General features: G+C 31.4%; 1 protein-coding gene across 1 annotated transcript; it reads left to right on the plus strand.

Annotated features, from left to right (window-relative positions):
• The first annotated feature begins 11,478 nt into the window (after positions 1-11,478).
• LOC18095479 (protein DOG1-like 4) lies at positions 11,479-12,695 on the plus strand. Its single transcript, XM_006370078.3, has 2 exons — positions 11,479-12,019; positions 12,159-12,695. The coding sequence occupies exons 1-2, from the start codon at positions 11,628-11,630 to the stop codon at positions 12,463-12,465; spliced, it is 699 nt and encodes a 232-aa protein (XP_006370140.1). The 5' UTR covers positions 11,479-11,627; the 3' UTR covers positions 12,466-12,695.
• The last annotated feature ends 9,480 nt before the right edge of the window (positions 12,696-22,175 follow it).

Raw genomic sequence — 22,175 nt, forward strand, 5'->3', positions numbered from 1 at the left:
GGCGCCGTTTCATTAAGAATTACGTGCACTGTTCATGGTCTTCTTCGAAAGTAAAAAAACGGCTGGAAATAAAGAGACAGGGGAGGCGTTTTTCTTCAGAGATAGTGGAGCTGCAATCAAGGGTGGGCGCGTCTCGCGGCTGATGTTCCTCGCCGCCGTGATGCACGCAACTGTTACCAAAAAACGCCTGCGTCCTATGGCTATAAAAGCCAGAGGAGGAACCGAACACCAGGGAGGAAAAGGGGGAGGAGGAAAAAACAGAGGAGGAACGAGGGTAGACAGAGGAGAAAAAAAGACGAAACAGAGAAAAAAAAAAAAGAACAAGGAAAGAAAACCACCTCGAAGCCGCCACTGTGAACCAACGAGAGCAGCACCACCACAACGAAGCCAGTACAGAGGGTGGAGAACGTTGTGGACAGAAGAGAACGAAACACAGAGGGAAGGAAGGACAGAGGAGATTGGAAAAAAGAAGAAGAAACAGAGACGATAGAGAGGTGAGAAACACAGCAGAAGAGAAAGAAAGAAAACAGAAGGGAAGAGAAGAACAGTCTCTCTCTCTGGTCTCCCTCTCCACCGTTTGAAACAGCACCATTGCCGCACAAACCCCCCCCCCCCGGTCCACGACAGTAACACCGTCGCCTGGAACCACCGCTCAACCAGTCACCAGCATCACCGTCAGCTCATCTATCCAAGCTCATCATCCCAGGTAATTCTTCCTCTTATCTCCGTTTACTGTTCATCTTCTTGCATGAAGAACGTGCACTGTGCACGTTCTGCAAGCAAGAAGATAATTAACCGGTTACTGTGCATGTGCACAGTAACTGGCTAATTACAAGGTTGCTGCGGGCTGGATCATCAGCCCAGCCCTGTAGAAAGTAGGCCCGATTTTATTTTGGGCTGATTTGGGTCCAGTTTTTTTTTGGGCTGGGTCCGGCCCAGTAAAAAAATCCCAAAAAAAAAACATGTTGGAAAATTTGTGATTTTTTCGCGTATTTTTCTACTGAGTTTTGCTTAATATTTGATTTGTGTTTTTATACCGTAAAGATACAAATCTAGTATTAAATACCTGGTTTTCATCAAAAAAAATAATAGTAAAAAAAATGAAAAATAAAATAAAATAAAATTTTTTGTTTTCATGCATATGCCAAGTCTCTCAAAAATAAAAAAATCATATTGTATTTTCATGCAACAAAGAAAATTTCAAAAAATGTGTATTAGCATGCATTTTGTTTTTAATAACCAGTTTATTAAAGCCACGAGAACTAGGTCAATATTTAAAAAATTCCAAAAACATTATTTTGTTTTCTTTTAGTATCTAGGGTTACGACCTTATACGTAAGATGTATTCTGGATATTAAATTCTTTTTTATATTAGAACGGTTATGTTTTACCCGATAAGATAAGGATCTTCTTACATAGGAGGATTTTTTTTAAACCATAAATGAACCAGTAACTAAAAAACATGATAAAACCTTAAATTTTATCAGATAATAAAACAATGCATTGTAAACCGTTAAAAGGAAAATAAATGTAGAGAAAGCCATCATGTAAGATTTTCCATTTTTATTTATATTTTTATTTTCCTTATAAGCCTTTAATCAGAGTTAATAGGAATCATAAACTAATATAATAATTAATTTAGAACAAGTGCCAATTATTATGAGACACGATATGACACATGACTTCCACGAGTCCATATGGTCATGACCTTCTAAGTAATAAGATTTTTAATTAAAAAACTTCAATCTTTTACTTTCGATGACATAAAGGTTTTTTTGCAAAAATGAATTAAGACCAAATGTAGAGCTTGATATCGATGACATATAGATTCTAGATTTTTTATCAAAATCCTTTGTCAAAAGTATGGCTTTGTAGCATTTAATACTACAATTAGTGTTTTATTTAATTTTGAATACCCATTTATAAATCATAAAATGTTTACCTCTTGGCATTCTCCATAAAAGCACCGAATTCACGTCTTTTAACTTGTCTCTACTCAGGTTTTGTTATTGTTAATATATAACGAGCAGGCACAGATTCTATAAGTACACTATGCAAATAATGGAAAGTGTCGCATGTATGCGACGTGAGGGTGATCATCCTTCTAGATTGAAATAGTCAAGAATAATGTAGGAAAAAAGAACAAGGAATATTTTTCCTTTCTTAGTAAAAAAATAGAATGAGAATTGTTATCTAATATTTTGATCACTAGAAACTCTAAATGGTCTCAGAGTCTAGGAAAGGGGACTAATTATGTAAAAGAAAGGTATAGACACCCCTAATACGCCTTACCTGAGGTAACCTGTATTGTTTATCTATGTGATATAAACTAAGAAAATATTGTGTTTTCTAACTGTTAGTCTATTTATGGTCGAAGAAAAGTTCTTCTTAGTTAGGAGATCCTTATCTTATTAGGTTAAAAACCTAATCATTCTAATGCCAATATAAAAATAAAAGGAACTATCTTTTTATTTAATATTGGGAATACATCTTACATATAAGTTCGTAATCCTACATATTAAAAAGAACAAAATAAATTTTTTGGTATTTTTAAAATATACATCAAATTCTCATGGCTTTAATAAAGTGGTTATTAAATTCAAAATGCATGCAAATATATAAGACTATTGTTTTGTGAATTTTTTAATATGATAAAATATACAAGTGCAATTTATTTTGAGAGATTTGGATATATGCAAATTAAAATAGAAATTGTATTTTTTAAGGAAAGACTTTTTTTTGTTGTTATTTTTGTGGGAGGGAACCAATTCATTTAATATCACAAAAGTGTCTCGCGTGTAGATCATAATTCTAAATATTAAATATGAAATGGTGAAAATATGAAGAAATCAAAATTAATTGCAAAAATGATTTAGTGACTAGATTAAAACTTTGTTTGGCAAAACATAAATAACATGTTTTTATCAAGTTATTTTAACCACAATGATAATTCAAAACAAATTATCATTTATCAACTCAAAACCAAACAACACCAAACATCTACACAGATTTTATTAATGTCACCTATTTTGTTCAAATTTTATGCTAAACAAATAAATCAGACCAAACCAAACATAACTCATGAACCGATATTTAACATCCACAAAACAATCACAATTCCAAAAATAAAACTCATATTTCAACACAAATAATCAAATCATTTTAAAATCAATAACACACATCAAATCAAATTAAAAGTGTTCAGTAGTCCAAAAAAAAAACACAATAATAAGCATTTGTCCTAAAATTCATAATATTTTATGAAGATGAAAGAGTGAGATGTGTCTAATATAGAGTAGAACGTTGTGGAGATGAACTTGTGTTTAGGTTAGAGTCTAAAAAAGTTGTAAGGGATATAATATTTTAATCATAATGGAAATATAAAGGATGAGCATTGTTGCTATCCATATATATATATATATATATATATATATATATATATATATATATATATATATATATATATATAAGTGCAAGAAAATACTCCTGAAACAAGCCTAGAAATAAATGTTCAAGCCCAATGATGGAAGACCAGAATACCAACTGAAGTTGATAGGCCAAAATAGCAATCCAAGGTTTTAAGTGACAAAGCTCATTAGTAAAAATGTTTGTTTTTGGTGTTTAAAGGCTCAATTAGAATTTTCAAATGTTAATTATTTAATTAAGGATTTAATCACAAGGAAAATCAACTTTTGAAAGTCAATTTTGAGGCCAATTCAAACAATTAAAGTTTAAGGACTCAATTAGAAGCTTGGGAAGTTTAAATTAGCCAAATCAGGGGCTTAATTGCATAAAATTCCAAGTCTGATGAGCAAATAAGGGCTTAATTAAACTTTCTATGAACCAAGGATCAATTTGCAAAAAACACACGACTTTAGGGACTGGAATCAAGAGAAATTAGGGGTTAAATCAAAAAATTAAAAGTTTAGTGGTCATTTAGAGGCGTAATTGAAAAGATTAGAAATCAAGGACCAACTTGTAAAAGGAGCTTGAAATTGAGGGTGAGAAATGAAGTTAACAGGGGCGCAATTGCATGAAATTAAAAAGAAAGAGGGAAATTAAGGATAAAATAGAACGAAATCAGAAGATAAAGGATTGGATTGAACTTTGGCAGATCCCAAATCAAAAGCAAACCCTGATCTATAGGAATTACTTAAAACGACATCGTTCAAGGTACTGTACTTCTTCTTCGGTTTTTTGGCTGATCGATGAGGCATTTTCAGATGAATGAATGTGACGTTTCCGACAACCCAAAGGCTGAAACCACCACAATTCGATCAAGAAACACCCCTCTAAAATCCTATTTATTTAACATCAAATGTTTACGTTCCATTTTCTCTATAGATTTCTACAACATCTTGTCTCTAGTCAGCCAGGACCACAGTTTTAGACATTACGTTGTTTGAGTGGGCACTATCAAACATTCAAATTTAGAGCTACAGGCCTCCAAATCAAGTAAGAGTAGGTCTGATTGAAAGACATGCACCCCCTCTACCAAGTACAGGTGGTTTTAGGCGATGTTGACATCGGTGATGCTCTGGCAAGATCTTAAAAGTGGTCAACCCAGTCAGCCTTGACAGGAACACTCATTTGCATAATAACGTTCAACTTTTTCATTTGCTCACACTTAGAAGCCTCCAGAAGGATTACATCAAGGGTTTAAAACCTTTTTTCATAGATCCAAGGGGAGAAAACACCTCACCTTGGATCCCAAGCACACTACAAAACCAGCAGCTCCATAGCAAAACTAGCTAAGTTTTAGTCTGTTAGAACCTTAGCCAACCTATCTAGAAGACCTAAATGTGCTTATAAAATAGGGGCTGAAGAATAGAAAAGGAGGTGGATAAAACAGAGAAAAATAAAGGAAAAGAGAGGAAAGAAAAAAAGAAGAGAGAAGAAGAAATAAACTTAGGTTAGGGGAAAAATGTCCTATCCAAAAAGCTTTTAAAGCTTCAGCTCTGGTCTAGGGAGGTTTGAAAACAAGAAAATAGGCTGGCAACACCAAGAATTAATTCATATTCGGATTTTCAAAGCTAAAAAGGTATACACATTCAAACCTTGAAAGTAGAGTCCATGAGGCCTGTTGGATCCTTCTTTTGTGTTCAATACAAAGTCTTGAATGCCTTAATATGCTCTTGATTGTTTTTCTGTCATTTTATTACATGAAACCTTGGTTTAGTGGATGCCAAAGGTGGCAGCAAAAGGGTAGGGACACTTTTTGTTAATGAAAGGAAAACCCTTACTTCTAAGTAGCTGGTCTCACCTTTTGAAGTGAAAATAGTCAGATTTTAAAGCTTATTTTGTTAAAGATTGGTTGTTGTTTTAAGTTGATAGCTTTTAGGATTGAAAATCAATGCACTTTTTGAGTTTTTGTGTTGTTTTGTTGTTTCTTTGGCCATAATAATGTTCATCACCAATAGTATGGTATGTGGGGATAAGTATGACACACTTTAGAGGCCAAAATAGGCCTTTCTAGATGCATTTTGCCTCTGAGGTTTCTGGGCAGCCTGTTTTTGGGTTTAAGGCAGATTCATCTGTTGAATCTTGCTTTAGGTACTAGTTTTAGGGTTTGTATGGTTTAGTTTCTGGTTCAGATAGGTTCATCCATCATCTTTGATAAGTACTCTAGGAGTTTTTTTTTTTGCATCAAACCAAAACATATTTTAGCAAAATCGCATGATTTTGTTGATCATTAAAAGAAATAAACTTTTGATTCTTGATCTATAAAGGATTACGAACAAAAACATCATTTTCTTTGTTCAAAATCTGCTTTGGATTAAGAATCACGTTTTGTGAGGAGACAAAGAACACTCATCTATTTTATTTTGTATTTTCTATTTTGATCCATTTTGATTGAAAAAATTTCAAGTTTTCGTGTTTTTTCCACTTTTGATCTATTTTGGTTTTGTTTTTTTTTTTCCGGTTTGTTTCTGAATTGACCTAGTTGGATCAACCAGACCGTTTCAACTCAGCCGAGTTTTCCCGACCGCGTCAACCCGTTCGTGTTGACCCGGTCGAAATAATAAAATAATATAAAAAAAATAATAAAAAATATATTTAAAAAAAAAACACATAAAATCAACTTTTGCTTTTGCGTTTGCTTTTGTTTATTTATTTCTTTATTTTAAGGGTATGTTTAGGAAAACTCCTTTTAAACCTCTCAAGAGTTTTTATTTATTTATTTTCAAGAAAATAACAAACAAAATGTTTTGTGTGTGTTGTATACGACCAAATCTCTCAAAAATATAAAAAATCATAACGTTTAGTATTTTCATACGAAAAAAAAGTATGTGTTTTGGCATGCATTTTAGGATTTAATAATTAATTTATTAAATCCATGAGAATTTGACCAATATTTTAATAAATCATCCTTTTTTTTATTTCATGAGAATTAATGGTTAAAAATTCTGGTATAGAACGTTAGATCTACAAGTGAGGCTAGTATTTGAAATGTCAAGAGTTGACCAGAAAATTCTCAGAGTTATCCTAAATATTCATCAATTTTAATTGGGAGTATTTTTCACTGTAACACCCAAATTCCAAGGAACTTTGTTTTTTAGAATTTATTTGGGTACACGAGTACATAATAAATTCTTAACACTGGATTTATTCATACGAGTAAATCTCAATCCTAAACCACGTCAAACCATACAAAATAGCTTATCTCAGGTAGGATGCGGTAGGGTGCGGTAGGGCTATTAATACCTTTCCTAACCACAATCAGTCTCTTATCCTCAAATCTTTTATAAGACCAGTATACCCGAGTTTCCTAGCGACCTTGAACCAAAACAACTAGGTGGAGACTCCTCCAACCCCTACTCGTATTTCACACACGTGCGACAAACATTATCATGAAGGCTAGAGTCATGAGAAGAATCAAGATGGTATATTGTTAGAAATATGAGCAATTTAACTGTATGTATCATTGTTATTTAAAGGTATTGTAATTGCATGAGAGATAGAAAACAAACCTGTCAATATCTTGTTGTCATTATATGGTGAAATGCGACATTGATCCTTTACTGGAAATGAGTCATTGTCAAAATAGTAATCTTTTTCAACCAGTCTTTGAAGTAGGAAGTGACCCATCATGTTTTTCTTTACGTAAAAATCAATACCAGTCAATACAAAATAGTAATCATTGTCAAGTGAGAGTTGGTTAATAAATAAAAAACTTGCAAAAACATAGGGACAATAAAGGATATTAGTGAGTTTAAAAGAGGTATGATTAAAACTTAGAGTTGAATTTCCAGCTTGTTTGACTACTAAACTTGAGCCTTTGCTAACTTGGAAAATATGATCACCCTTATTGGAATGTTGGTTGGTTAAATTTATGGCATTGATAGTGATATGAGCGTTTCTTCACTATCTCCATACCAGACATGATCAGTAAATGGTAACCATCCTTGAAAAGAGGAGTTAAAGTGATGATAACAGTTGAGAGTAATACGTCTTTTCTTACCACATTTAATAGATTAGTTTGTCATTAGCAGGTTGATTGGGATGAGTGGTAAGATTTTTTTATATTATTATTGTATAAGGATTGATATAGTTGATATTTTAAAGGTGTTTGAGGTTTTTGCTTCTTTATAAATGTTAGGACTTTCCCTTTTTGATGTGTTGCAAACACATAATGTTGATCAGTGGAAAGATCGACTTATACGTTAATAAGAGTATTAAAACTCAAGAGTTCAGCTTGGAAATCATCGAAAAAGAGATCTTTGTCAAGACTTCTAAAATTAAATAAGGTGGTAAAAGGGTTGAAGGTTGGTTAAAGTCCTCTTAACAAAAAGCTAATAAGATTCTGATCATTATTAGTTTTCCTTGTAGCTACTAATTGATCAACCAAGCTCCTAGCTTCTTTTATAAAATCAGTACAAGACCAATAGACTTGAGCAATGGTTTGAAGTTGTCTTTTTAACAAAGCAATCCTAGACCATGAAGTTTATGAAAAATGAGTGTGAAAAACATCTCACACTTGTCTAGATGTTTTCATACTATAGATAATAGAGACTAACTTTTATATGATGGAAGCAAGCAGTTAGCTCAAGAGATATGTGTCTTTCCTTAATCATGTTGTGCAGGCTAGATTAGGTGATCCATCAAAAATAGTTTGTCGTAGATGACAGACAATTTCATCCATAAGATCATGACTCCTAATGAAAACCATGAATTGGATACTCCAAGACAGGTAGTTGGGATCGACCAATTTTTTAAGAAACAGGTTGGGAATTAACTTGAACAATGGGTTGTGGAAGAGAGATATTGACATTAGAGGTAGTAGAATTTGAGGCCATTGCTTAAGAGAATGGTGTCGAAAGCAAAAGAGTATTGGCAAGGATCACGCATTTGCCTTTTAATGTTATGATACCATATAAATAAACTAAATATAAGAATAAAGAGAAAGTTTAAACTTATTGGCTTAATTACTTTTCAATTTGTATTCAATCATAATATATAAAGAGTTATATATAACAAAATAGAGAAACTCAGGGAATACAATGAGATTATAAAACTATCTGCTTAACTGAAGTGATTGTACAACTTATTCACTTGATTCTTGCAACTAATCATGGACTAAGTCAATCCATACTCTAATATGATTCAATTGGTAGTTTAATTGATTCTAACTAAATTCTTAAAATAGAAAAATAGAAAGACACAAGTAACAAGGGTGAAAATGATGCAAAAATTACCAATACCAAGATATGGATTAATGGTGACAATCTTTGATTCTCTTCATTTCTTTGCTCCTCTTCGTTTAGGAGTTGTAAAGAGAGGAAGAGAAGACATTATTTTAAATGAAAGAAAATAGAGCCTTCTATATTTCTTTTTTTTCTTTTTATATTAAAGCAAACTTGTTTTTTTTATTATTATTATTATTTTCTTACTTCAAATTAAGCGATCAATCATTTTATGACCAACTGGCTTAGGGAAAGACTTTGCATCTAATACTAGTAATAAAGATCACAAGACAAATGAATTCTTTTATGTAGCATTTGATTATTATCTTATAATAGAATAAGCAAAATATTAAGAATAAAGGGATATATTTTATCATACTGATGATATCACTTTCTCATATCGGCTAGGAGATAAGGGTTTTAGTCACTTATAAGCATAAAATGCATCTTTCTCTCGAGATAGGCATTTTCAAAAGACAAAACTGTTGACCTTTAAGTGTTTTATATATATATAACAATAATATGAAAATTGAATTAAGAATATGCTTGGTTGAGAATAAGTTTTAAACATGTTTTATACGAATAACACATCAACAAGCATGACTGGATTCCAAGAAAGAAGCAAAATGAAGACTTAGTTTAAGTATTCATTTTTAGTGCTAAATGTAAATCTCTATATCCTATTTAATAGCACAAATTAAAATGAATGCACACACTTTACTTTGTATGAATTTAAAAGGATTGATAAAACTGTTCTAATAATTCACCCAAGATTAAAACTGATAAATCTGGAATTTTGCATGAACCGATCGATCGCTTAATGATACCAAATGAACTAGTCGATCGCTTGTTCATCCATGATGAACACCTGGAAATTTTGCATAAATTAGTTGATCGATTAACTTGATCAATATGAACCAGACAACTTTTTCATCAATCAGTGGGATAGTAACAACTATAAATGGCTAGTTTTTACGAGAAACACACACACACACACACACACAACTTGCCTAATTGTAAAATTTGTAAGAGAGTCTGAACATAAATGTTATACAAGCTATTCTAAGTGCAAAAAACATCAAAATCATTAAAACATTTATATTGTAGCACAAGAGTATTTAATTCCATATTCACTGCACTTAAACACCTTCAAATCTTTTAAGTGTTGTCCTGTGAGATATAAAGATATTTAGATTTTCAATTGTAAAATCCATTTTATTGAGAGAGTAATTATGTGATAACAAAATCATATTTGTAAACCCATGAGAGCTTGAAAAAAACTCTTGGTATTGGTGAGATATTGTCACTAAGGGAAAATCTTGAAGAATGCATATCTTCAAATAGGAAAAAAATCTTGAAGAGAGAATATCTTGAAGTGATGTAAAAAACTTGATGTGAATTCATCAAGTGGTAATTGTAGTCTTGAACTTGGACTAATGAAATAATACAATACTCAAGACCGGTTTGGTGTTTGAGGTGTGGATGTAGGCTTACCGAACCACGTTAAAATCGAGTTTGCAATTCATCCCCCTATTTATTTTAAACACTTTAATTATATTGTTGGTTATTGTGTATATTGTGTTTAATTGAATAAATTGCATTATTTATTAGTATTACTAAAATACCTAATCCATCCCCCATTAGGTATTATTGTTACCTTATAACCTGTTTGTTTTTGCATTTCAAAAATGTTTTTGAAAAAAATTAAAAAAATTTTTTCTTTGCTTCAAATTAAATTTTTTTTTTGTGTCTTCATATTGTTTTAATGTGCTAATATCGAAAATAATATTTTTTAAAAAATATTATTTCGATGCATTTCCAAGCGAAATGCACTTTGAAAAACAACCGCTACCACAATATCAAGCAGGCTCTTAATCTTAGAACAACAAAAAACCATTATGTGGTTCCAATGAGATAATAACTCTTTAGGAGCCTACGTACCATGTACGAGTATGGATACACATTATCATTAGTGCTATATGTGGGAACGTCAACCATGTGCGATTATCCTAGCCTCATGTCTGAGGGGCTATAATGATGTTAGTATTCCATATTGGTTAAGAGATGAAGGTCTTAATCACTTATAAGCACACCAAAAAAAAAAAATCTATCTTCAAGAGATGTTTTTTAAAAGGATAAAATCTACTATGTGATTCTAGTAAAACAATACTTTTTAGAGTACTTATCATGACATTTATACATTTTAATATCAAATAATTTCACTCTAAAACTTCTATTTTATATCTTTTATATATATATATCTTCATTGCCGTTGATTTAACTTAATATAATTTTATTTTTTTATATATGTCCTTTCTAGCGGTAATATTATCTAAACAATATTACAGGGACGACTGAAAAAATGACAATTGAAGAGGCAGCAGCAGGGCTTGCAGGATGCTCGCCTAATTTTAGTGATAATAGCATGGCATATAGCTGGTTGGTTTTGCACAAAACCAAATCCATTGCTACAAGGCATCGTCATCAAATGACCATAAAATTTCCATAACTTGAAAAACTGTCCCCATTTCGAACTATCTTTGGAGTCTGAAAACACCAACAAGATGACGGACCACAAGTGAAAAAAAAAATAAAAAATTATCCAGTCTAAACAAAACATGATCAAAATACAATTGCGTAATAGCATGATTGAATTTGTGAATATATTACAGTGTCAACAATATGGCGGCGTCAGTGCTGTCTTAAGTGGTTAAGCACCTGTATCAATATTTATATCAATCCTGTTTGAAACATACAGCTTCTCCAAGTGTCATATAGCCCCCTCCACTCGTCTAGCAAGTAGTAACCCTTTCATTTATCATGCATTCATGATTCATAATTGAAGCCAAGCCACACCCAAAATCCCTCTTTCTCCCAAACAGAAGAAAACAGAACGAGAAACCCACTAAGAGAAAACGCCCCCTTTAAACTTAACCAACAAAAATGAGCAGCACCAGCAGCTTTACCAGGTTCTATGATACCTGGTTCGACCAACTCAATCAACTTCTGGAACAATTGAGGACAGCCCCCAAACCACCAAGCAGCCAAGATGATAGAAGCCATCTTAGTAGCCTAGCCCAAAAGATCGTAAGCCACTATGCCGAGTTCTATAGGGTGAAATCTATGGCCATAGAGAGTGACGTTTTGTCAGTCTTCACAGCCCCTTGGGCCTCCTGCTTCGAGAGGTCGCTTCACTGGATTGCTGGGTGGCGACCCACCACCTTGTTTCACCTTGTCTACACTGAGTCTAGTATTCTTTTTGAGTTTCATATTGCTGATATTTTAAAGGGCCGAAGTACTGGAGATCTTGGTGATCTATCACCTAATCAATTCAGGTTTTGAATTTTCACATTTTATGTATATTCTTGGTATCTACTTACTTTTTTTTCTTTAATAATTGTTTGTGACTTGGTAAATACATGTAAAGAAAAATTCAGTTATAATTCTAAATAAATAATTTCATGCTAAAAACAGGAGAGTCAGTGAGTTACAATGTGAGACAGTGAAAGAAGAGAATGCGATAACAGGTGAGCTATCAGAGTGGCAAGATAGTGCAAATGAGGTAATGTTGGGGTCATTCACAGATCTTGGTGACAAGGTCGGACGGCTGGTGAGTGTTGTGAAGAAGGCAGATGACCTAAGGCTGAGAACAATCAAGAGGGTTGTTGAATTATTGACCACACAGCAAGCAGTGGAATTCTTGGTTGCTGCTGGTGAATTGCAGTTTGGAGTCTACGGGTGGGGGAGGAAGCTTGATCACCGCCCATGTCAAAGTGTTTGATGCCGAAACAATCAAGATTTGGGTGTGTTTGTTTACGTTTTGTACTGTAGGAATCTCCAAAAACAGTGCTAGAAGATGTCCAATTTACTAGTAGTTTTTGGTACTTCACCCACAATTTTATGTGCTAGATGATGTCCAATGTGTTTGTTTACGTTTTGTAATGTAGGAATCTCCAAAAACAGGCGGTTGTCAACTTTAATTGAATGTGGGTTTTACCTAGATGTTTGAGAGATTGGCTTTTGTTGATTTTGTTTAGTCAAATGATAACCTCTTAAATCTTGCACTAACAATTGAAATTGAACCTTGAGTGTATGTTTTGTCATATGATGTAAAGTAATTAATTGGCTTTTGTTTTAATCACGATCTAACTGAAATTATCCAATTGATTCATATTTATTATTTGAAAAACAAACCATATCACGCATATGCTAATTTGACAAACATAATTATCTAATTAAACAAATAAGGAATTTTTCTTTTCTTCCGATGAAATCAAGAAAATATATAGAATAAAAAGAGAAAACCTGAACAGAGAAAGCAGAGCTTTAGCTACATAGATTGTAGCCTAGGCATCAGTCTAATTATAAGGAAAAAAAATAAGGAAACAAACAACCCTACTAATGGAGCAACAACACAAAAACCAAACAGAATCAGAACTTAAGCGGACCAAACTGAAATATATTTGTGATTCTTATACAAATCAGCATCTATTTACTACAATAAAAAATTCAGATTTTTTATCCAACCTGCAACTAAGTAGAACAAATGTCATAAAATATCTTCCTAAATTAGCTGCTTTTCCTCAAATATCAAAATGTTCATAGCATTCCATATAGTCCAGACAATGCTAAATATAAAGCCCTTCCAAATAAATCTTTTAAATTTACAATGATTTTCCTGCAGAAAACCTAGTCATTGACATTAAAGGTCCTCAAAGGCATATAACATTACTCAACTCAAACCTCTTTAAGCTATAATTTTATTTCATAATTTTTTATAATTTCTAGATTATTGGATAATGCATGAGAATACGAGAGACAGTTTTAGAATGATGCTCACATCAAGGATTTTTCTTTTCTTTTATTTTTTTCAAAAAGAAAGAATTAATTACTTTTTGGAAGTGCCATTAATCTATTTCTGTCCTGATCTCTCCTTTTTCTTTTTCCTTAAACTTTAATCAAATGTCGAATCAGCTTTATTAAGTTTTAGTAAGGAGCATATCTGCCACTCCACTAATTGTCGAATTGAAGCAGGAGAAAAAGAAGAAAAAAAGAGGATTTGAGGTAAATTGATTGGGTTAAGGTAGTGTAGGGATTTTATTTAGGATTAATTTAGTGATTTTTTTTAATGTGTGGTTATAATTTTATTGTTGAGATTTTTTAATATTGAGTGTATTAGTTTTTTTTTTTTGGTGATTTCTTTTCTTATAATGTCATTTTTATTATTGGCTATTAATTTTTTATAAAATTTTAAATTATGATGTTTTAACACATGTAAATTAATTTACGTGAATTTTATGAATAAATAATTTATGTATAAATCAAAAAACACGGTAGTATTTAAATTGTATTATTTTTTAATTTTTTTTAACTTGTAATATTTTTAAAAACTTTAATTAAATTATGTTAGAACAGTAAAATACCCGTAAAAGAGTTGGTTCCCCCCACAGATCGACAGCCTAACGAAAGCACGTGGCTGCTTGCAAGTGTATGCAACATGCATGGTGACACTATGCGTTTCTTGAAATGGCAGCGTGTCATATACCAAGAGAGAAAGATTATTTCTCGAGGTTTCCTTCCCTTAGCATGTTTGTTACTCTCATAATATCTTATCTGTTTACTGAGCTTGTAAGGTGTTAAGTGGATCCGGAGATTAGTTGTGGTGCGCATAAGCTGGCCCAAACACCCCGGGTTACCAACAAAAACAAAAAAAAAGATTATTTCTTCGTTCATGATTTATGCAGTCATATTATGTTTAAGTAATTATTAGAAAAATATATAAATTATATATTAGAGTATTTAATATAATATCAAAACTTTTATAATTAAATAGTTAAAAGTTTCAATTTTACCATCATCATTTTATTTGATAAAAATTAATTATAAAATAATATAAATTTATTTTTAAATTTAAAAAACTTTTATTTAAAAATATATATTAAAAAATTATATAAATCATACATTAAAATCTCGTCTAATAAATAGCTTAGAAATGATTTTTTAACCTTTCTTTAACTCAAGTCAAGCTTTCAAGATTCTAGACACTATGTAAACTTGTAATAAATAACTTAGAAATTATTTTATTCTATGAATGGATTTTTCATGGATCAAAATCAAGTTAAACAAATTGCTTACAAGGTTTGTATAATATACAAACACCAAAGTACAAACAAAAGCAAACTATTTATCTGGGATTTACAAAAACTTCTTGCAAAATTCTATCAACAAATTAAGACACTACCAATTGCCCCATCCAGCCACGCACTCTCCTGTTCCTTTCCTTCAAGATTTGATAGATATAAGAGCACCAAGAAATTCTTAACAAAATAGAAAGAAAACATTTCTTTTGTAAAAAAGAAATAGCCCAACCCAGCTCTCCATGTCAATCTTCAACCTGCTCAAAAATCCCACTTTTTCTTCAAAATACAGTACTGCCATCTGTTTTTGGTGAAGCTGTAAGAGAAGAATAGGCGATCGATCCCTGTCTTTTGGAGCTTGTTCACATAGAGAGCAGGTTATATCAATATTAATTTCTTCCCCGTTGCAGCTGTCTTTTTGTTTTTTTAATATAGATGATCGGCCAGCATTTACGTATCTTGATTAATTCTACAAGTTTTAAAGTTAACAATTATATAAATTTCTAGTGATATAAACTTTATAGATCTCGAACTAATAATCTTTAAAGAATAAATTTAGAATCTAATCGTCTAGATCTCCCAATTCCTGAAACAGTTGTCTCACTTTATGGATAATCTATTCAACACAGAGAGCCAAACAATAAAGCTACTGCATCTAGGAATATGCAATGATCCTCGAATAAACTTGCGATGTCAGGCAACATTATATCCTTTCTTTCTCACTAGATTCCAGGCACTTCGGCATGAACATTTTCCATCGGCAACTTGTCTCCATGTAATACAATCATTTATTAAATGACAATAAATCACTATTAAAAGTTGATTTACATCGAACGAAATCTTACTATGAAATTAACTTCACATAATTTTAATCAACAAAAAAACATATATACGTGCGTAGCTACCCCACAAATTCAACTATCGCACGATGTAATTGGTTTGGGACTTTTCAAAGAAAGCCTTTTTATTGTTCGAAGATCGGGCATCTACAGCCACCTTTCATGCCATAGGAGACTTATTTTTTTTTATAAATTAATTATTTTGAAGATTTATTTCCTCTTTCTCTCTAATATATTCAAGAATAATTAGATGCTAATTTAAGAGAATGAATATCATATATAAATATGTTAATGGACAAATTAACCTTACACTCCACCAATATCATAGCCACATCATTGTCCATATTTAAAAATCGATACCTTATACAGCCACGTACGAGGGCAAACCTAGGGGTGTAAGGAGGAGCCACGATCCTCTCAAAGTTGAAAACGATCTCTGAAGCTTGTTGGTTATTTCAAGTAGGTTTTAATAGTTTATATATAATGATTCCTTTTAAATAAAAAATACTACATTTTAGCCCATAATTCATAATTTTTATGTATATTTTTTTTGTGTGTGCGTAAACTATTTTGATACCTCAATATCTTTTTATCTCGTTAATTTTAAATTCCTAGCTAGCTTTGTCCATGTAAACATTAATTCATAAATCCTTAATTGTCTGTCATAATATCATAAAACAGTAATTCAAAGTTTACGTTAGCTAATATTAATAAAACACTAAATAATGTGGCTAAATCATTGAATCACACTATAAAACAATATTTATTGTAATATGTAGTATTTTGTGTTTTTTTTTTAATTTAACCCTTTAATAACCTTTTTTTTTAGGTTTTTTTTTTCAATTCATCCTTCAATATTAAGTTGTTTTGAAATACTTTAAATTTTTTTTGTTAGGTTTTATACCGATTGCATGGATTTAGTTTTTTTTTCTCAATTTCAACATTTGATACTAGATTTGTTGGAAGTGAATCTTCATATTTTTTTTATTTGTTTTCAATGAATTTATCTCGATCTTATAACCTAGGTTGCAGGTTTAACGAGTTAACTCGGGTTATTTGTTTGGGTTGCTTTTTCTAATTGATTTATTTTTTACTTCATTCTTCAACATTGGATTGGTTGGAAATTGCTCTAAGAAAAACAAGTAAATCCCCTTCATGGAGAGTAGTGTTATTGCACTAGAGAGACCAGGTCAATCCATTCCATGGAAATTATAGGGTTATTGCCCTAGGAAGAACAAGTCAATCATTTCCTAGGAAATATATCTCGGAGACATATTATTTTTATTTTAAAAATAAACTTACATTCCTATTAAGAATTATGTATCATGAGGTGATTTGAGTAATAGGCATGAGGGAAGTTCTTAAGAGGAACATGTCTTGAAGGTGGCGCCAAAGTGTTTGCTTTGACTGTCCTGATAGCTTTAAATAGGTGATCCTATTTTGATTCAATGGAGTTATAAATCCTTAGGATACACCAAATACCCATAGATTGATCCTTTATGGTTCTTCTTTGATCTTTCATTTATACAAGGAGAATGATTTTGTTTAGAAGGTTCTTCATGTTGGTTGTTCTTGTAAAAACAAGGAGGCCCATGTCGTACCAAATTGGCTTCTTCCATCCATTTATGATTTTTCATAACTTGGTTCACCTTGAGCAAGCTTTTGTTTGTAAAGGCATAAAGTTTTATCCATGTGACATGTTCCCTTGCCCCTCTTATCAAGGCTTCTAAGGCTATTGACTCAAGCAATTCTTCTACCTTGATCATCTTCTCATTGAACCTATTCAAATACATCCATGTAGACTCACCCTCTTGTTGGGCAACATCAAATAGCTTTGTAGAGCTTTTCTTGATGGGTATGTTAGTGTTAAAGCGTGCCACTAGCTTGGTACAAAAGTCATTAAACCCTTGAATGGAGATTGGCTCCAAATTATTGTACAATGCATGCGTGGACTTTTGGAAGGTTGAGGGGAGGATTTTGCACATTGAGTCATTGACCTGGAGGACCAACTTTAAGCTACCACGCATATTCTGTACATGCTCACTTAGGTCAACTAGGCTATCATAGTTTTTTAGACTCATTTTTATAAAAATGTAGTCCTTATAGAATTGAGTGTTCATTATTAATATGGACAAGGGAAAACCCCTTCACTAATGTGGGTTGTAGTCATTCTCCTATGTATGCTCATGTACAGACCATCTCTTAGTCCTTTTTTTGTTAAGCTCTTGGAAGCCCAGGAGTTTGGTATGGAACGACGATTAAAATAATTGGTGTCCATCTCACGACAGCTAGGAAGAGTGTGTTCGGAGTACCAACTTTATACATGAGTATCGTAATGGCACAAGTGACCCCTTGAGAGACTCCCATCAATGTCATTCTACCTAGTCTCCTTTAGGTAGTGTTATTATCTATGGGTGCCTAGTGCTGCTGGTGGTCATGGCGTTGGGTGTCAAGACTTGTTGGGGTGGCAAGGTATAATTTTGCCCTTGGATTGCTAACACGACTTGAGTAAGGAGTTACAACTGACTAGTAAGTTATTGAGAGCCCGATTGGTAGAAGAATCCACGGTAATGGGTAAATTAATCTCGCGTCCTAGACTAGGTTTGTCTTGGTTGTGTGTCATGGAATGACCTGAAAATATCAAAAACAAGTTTTATAAATTAATGGCTTTTTGATAAGCTTCCCATAGACGGAGTCAATGATAAGGTCCTAAAAATCCAAGTAGCTAAGAAGCAAGACTAATGTGTTTGATAATTCGTTAATCTTTTGATTCTAGCAATCTAATCCATTCTTCCTAGCTAATGTGGCTGGTGCATTGTGCCTAGTGCCTAGTGCCTAGTAAGCCAATGTGACTAGTAGGTGGTACCTGCAAAAAGGTCCCCTTTGGTATATTTAGAGACTCTCATATGCTTAAGTATCTTTTCAGAGAAAGAGTGCAATGATATTTTAAAGAGGTAGACTCTGAAAATATATGTGTTAAAACTATTAATGATGAAAAGATTATGAACCTGGATCCTGAAGGGTTCATGGGGTATTTATAACCCATGAGTCTTATCCTTTAGTGGAGATGAGGGGCTGGATTACATTAATGTGATGGAAAAATGATAGGTCCTTCAGAGATATATACCTAGAGGTGCAGGGAGAGTATTATATAAAATGTAGCTAAACCTAAAGGAGTTGGGTCCTTTCCTTGGCCGAGTTCAAGGGAGTTAGGCTCTTCCCTTAGCTATACTCATGGTGTTGGGTCCAAGCATGTTGCCTGAGACCGTGAGTTTTTAGATCTTCAGAGTTTTTTAGTCCCGTTAAATTTGGATTTGTCAGTTTATAAACCAATAAAATAAAACATTCTTGTTTTTAAATTAGTTATTATGTTACCCACTTATATACCTTTCAAATTTCTAATATTTGATGTCCTATAAAATAAACAAAGATATTTTTTTTCATTTTGTAGAGCAAGCAGGCTCTGACCCGCGTGAGTGTTCATGTATTGAATTTTCTACACATAAAAATAAAATAATATAGTTTCTTTTTTTATTAGAGCTATAAATTTATTTCAACTTTATAAGGATTAAAAACTTGTTTGGTGGAGTTATTGCTTCTAATTTTGATACCCAACCATAATTCTAGCCTATTTGGTTATAAAATGAACACAAGTTTGCATACACATTAGAGAACATAAAATCTATGATTAGATGGAATCCGGTGAAATTTGATTAATTATTGTGTATAGGGGCAATTTTTCCATGGTGTATGTATGGAAATGGAAAACATCCCCTCTTATAGTAGAGAATGCAAACTTATTTATGCATGTTTGTATTTGTATGTATGTTCCTCTCTTCTAATATGTTTTATTTTCATTCTTAGTTAATTATATTTTTATATGATCGATTTGTTTTTAAAATATAAATATGTTATTTAATTTATCAATCTATTATTTATATTTAAATAGTAAAATTTAAAAAAAATGATATTTTCATTATGTATTGTTGCCTTTGTCTTATTTTATGTGTCTTGTACACATAACATAAGTAAAGAGGTTCAATGAGGCAATTAATGTACTTTTTTAATATACATGAGCTAAGATGGACTTCAAGAGGATATCAAAAAATGAAGAACAATCCTTGATTAATTTTATTCATGTTCAAGAAGGGCTTGTAGTGTAGCTTTCAAACATTACAAAAAGATTGGAATAAAAATATTTAAATTTGCTAATTTTGACTTTTGACTACTGTTTTGGTCATAACTTGAGCTATATAATGAATTTTGATGTAATTCTAATTTCATTGTAAAGTACACATCCACTTCTTTCTAGTGATATTTGGTATACATTCTAATTCATCAAGAATGAGGAGAACCATTCATTTTAAGTTGAGCTTCAATTCTACCAGCAAATCATGAAATTCAACTCTGGGTTTGTTTTAATTAGTTGAGCTTTTAATGTGTTATTATTTATTTGTTAGTTTATCATAGAACCTGCAGTATTTAAGGGTTATTTGGGTTAAGTTTTATTTTATTATTTTAGTTGTTTTGGACTTTTAATGTGTTAATGTCTATTTATCAAGTTAACAATATAAGAGACAATTCAACATCATCATGGCCAATGTTAAATTAGAGGGGAATGTTCTTTTTTGTCTTCATATTTTTCTTTCCTTACCTTTGTATTCCTTATAATTTTTGTAATTTCAAATTGGATATAAATGTTTGTTTCTTTTACATTTTAGTTAATATAAATGACAGATGAGAGAGAAAGTCATTAGATTATGGTAGAAGAAAGAAAAAATAATTGGTTGCCACCAATATAAAGAATCATCGATCTTGGTGCCAATATGTTCCATTCAATGAAGAGAGGTTGATGGTGGTTCTTTCAAACATTAATATTGCCTAGAAAAACAAATCGGATCGAGAGAGAAAAACTTATTTTCAGGTTTGATTTTGTGTTTTTTAGCCATGTTAGAGAGTTTTGGGGTTGAGAAATGGTTTTCTAAAGGTATTAAAGGTGTTTATAAGTGAAAATAGGTTGGAAATAAATTTTTAGACAAAAATAAAAATCAAAACCAAATATTCAACCACCATGATCATGGTTGGATTCTAGGAAACCATACGACATATCATCTGCTTATTTAAAAAAAAAATTAGGGTCGGATAACAAGCAGTTCGCCTCCTTAGAAAAGAAGAAAAAATTAAAATGGCTCAGGCACACAGGCCTGGGCTAGAAGGCCTACGCACCTGGTCATTTTCTTTCCTCTTCATTATTTTTTTTTATACAATGTTTTTTAAATTTTTTATAGGAGAAGATGTAAATATATAAGGACAAAGAAGTTTAAAATATATTTTTTTTTATTTTATGTGATTAGATATTTGAATTGCTAAACAAGATTTATTTTTTATTTTGCTAAAAAAAACTATAACAAAATACACAACCTAATATATACCGTACAATGAAATTAATAATTAATTATATGTTAAAAATTTTAAAATATAATTGTTTTTTTCAAAAACAATATTAAAATATAGTAATTAATATATTTACCGCGTAAAATGTATGAGCAAAAGACTAATTAAGGCATCATTTAATTAATTTTTATACTACAATAACCAATTAATTCGAAAGACAAAACTTTTCCCAATTGCTATTTGTATAATATATTCTAGTATTTAATGAATAATTAATTTCATTTTGTTTCCACATGTGTAGACCTGGACTTTTCTTTCTTTCTTTTTTGTCTAATTTTAGCCTTTAACATTTAATTTTAAGAATTCAATATTTATTTTAAATTTGTCTTTATGTTTATTTATCATATAATTAAAATAAAATAAAAACATGAATTCAAGTCCATGAAGGATTTTATGGTGTTTTAATGTTGTTTTTAGTTGAAAATGGCTTGAATTTTATTTTTTAACCCAAAATATTCTTTCCCTAATTATTCGATCACCATACATGATGCATTGCCTGTATTTCAAAATAATTAAGTGTAAATGATAAATAAGTTAATATATCCGAGAGTTGGTAGTGAGACTACTTTTGGACACAAATTCAATTCTTACTGTCAACTTTTTCCTTTTTTTTTTAATGGTTCATTAATTTATTTATTTTTGTAAACTTTATGTTTCTTTTTATTTTTTTTTCAATACTAGATCAAGAGTTCAGAAAGTTTCCATATAATTTTAAATTCACTAAATGACATTTTGTCCCACTTTTTTTTTTGTTTTAATTTTTAAGAGTGTTTGAGAATATTATGTTAGCATACAATTGAACAATAAAAAAGAGTTTTTAATTATTTGCATGTGTGGGTTTAGTTTTTTTTGTGCTCTATTTTGTAGATATCTATTTTTATTATCATATAATTAGGTAAAAAATATTTTTTTAAAAAAAAGTTATTAAATCGAGTTGAGTCTGTGAACCAGATTGTGAGTTTAGCAGATTAACCTCGATTGATCCAGGTTAATTCAATTTATTATTGTCTCAATGTTTTAAAAAAGAAAGATGTCATTTTAATTTTTTTGTAAAAGTCAAA

The sequence above is a fragment of the Populus trichocarpa genome, chromosome 1, assembly GCF_000002775.5.
Source record: "Populus trichocarpa isolate Nisqually-1 chromosome 1, P.trichocarpa_v4.1, whole genome shotgun sequence".
Lineage (NCBI taxonomy): Eukaryota > Viridiplantae > Streptophyta > Magnoliopsida > Malpighiales > Salicaceae > Populus > Populus trichocarpa.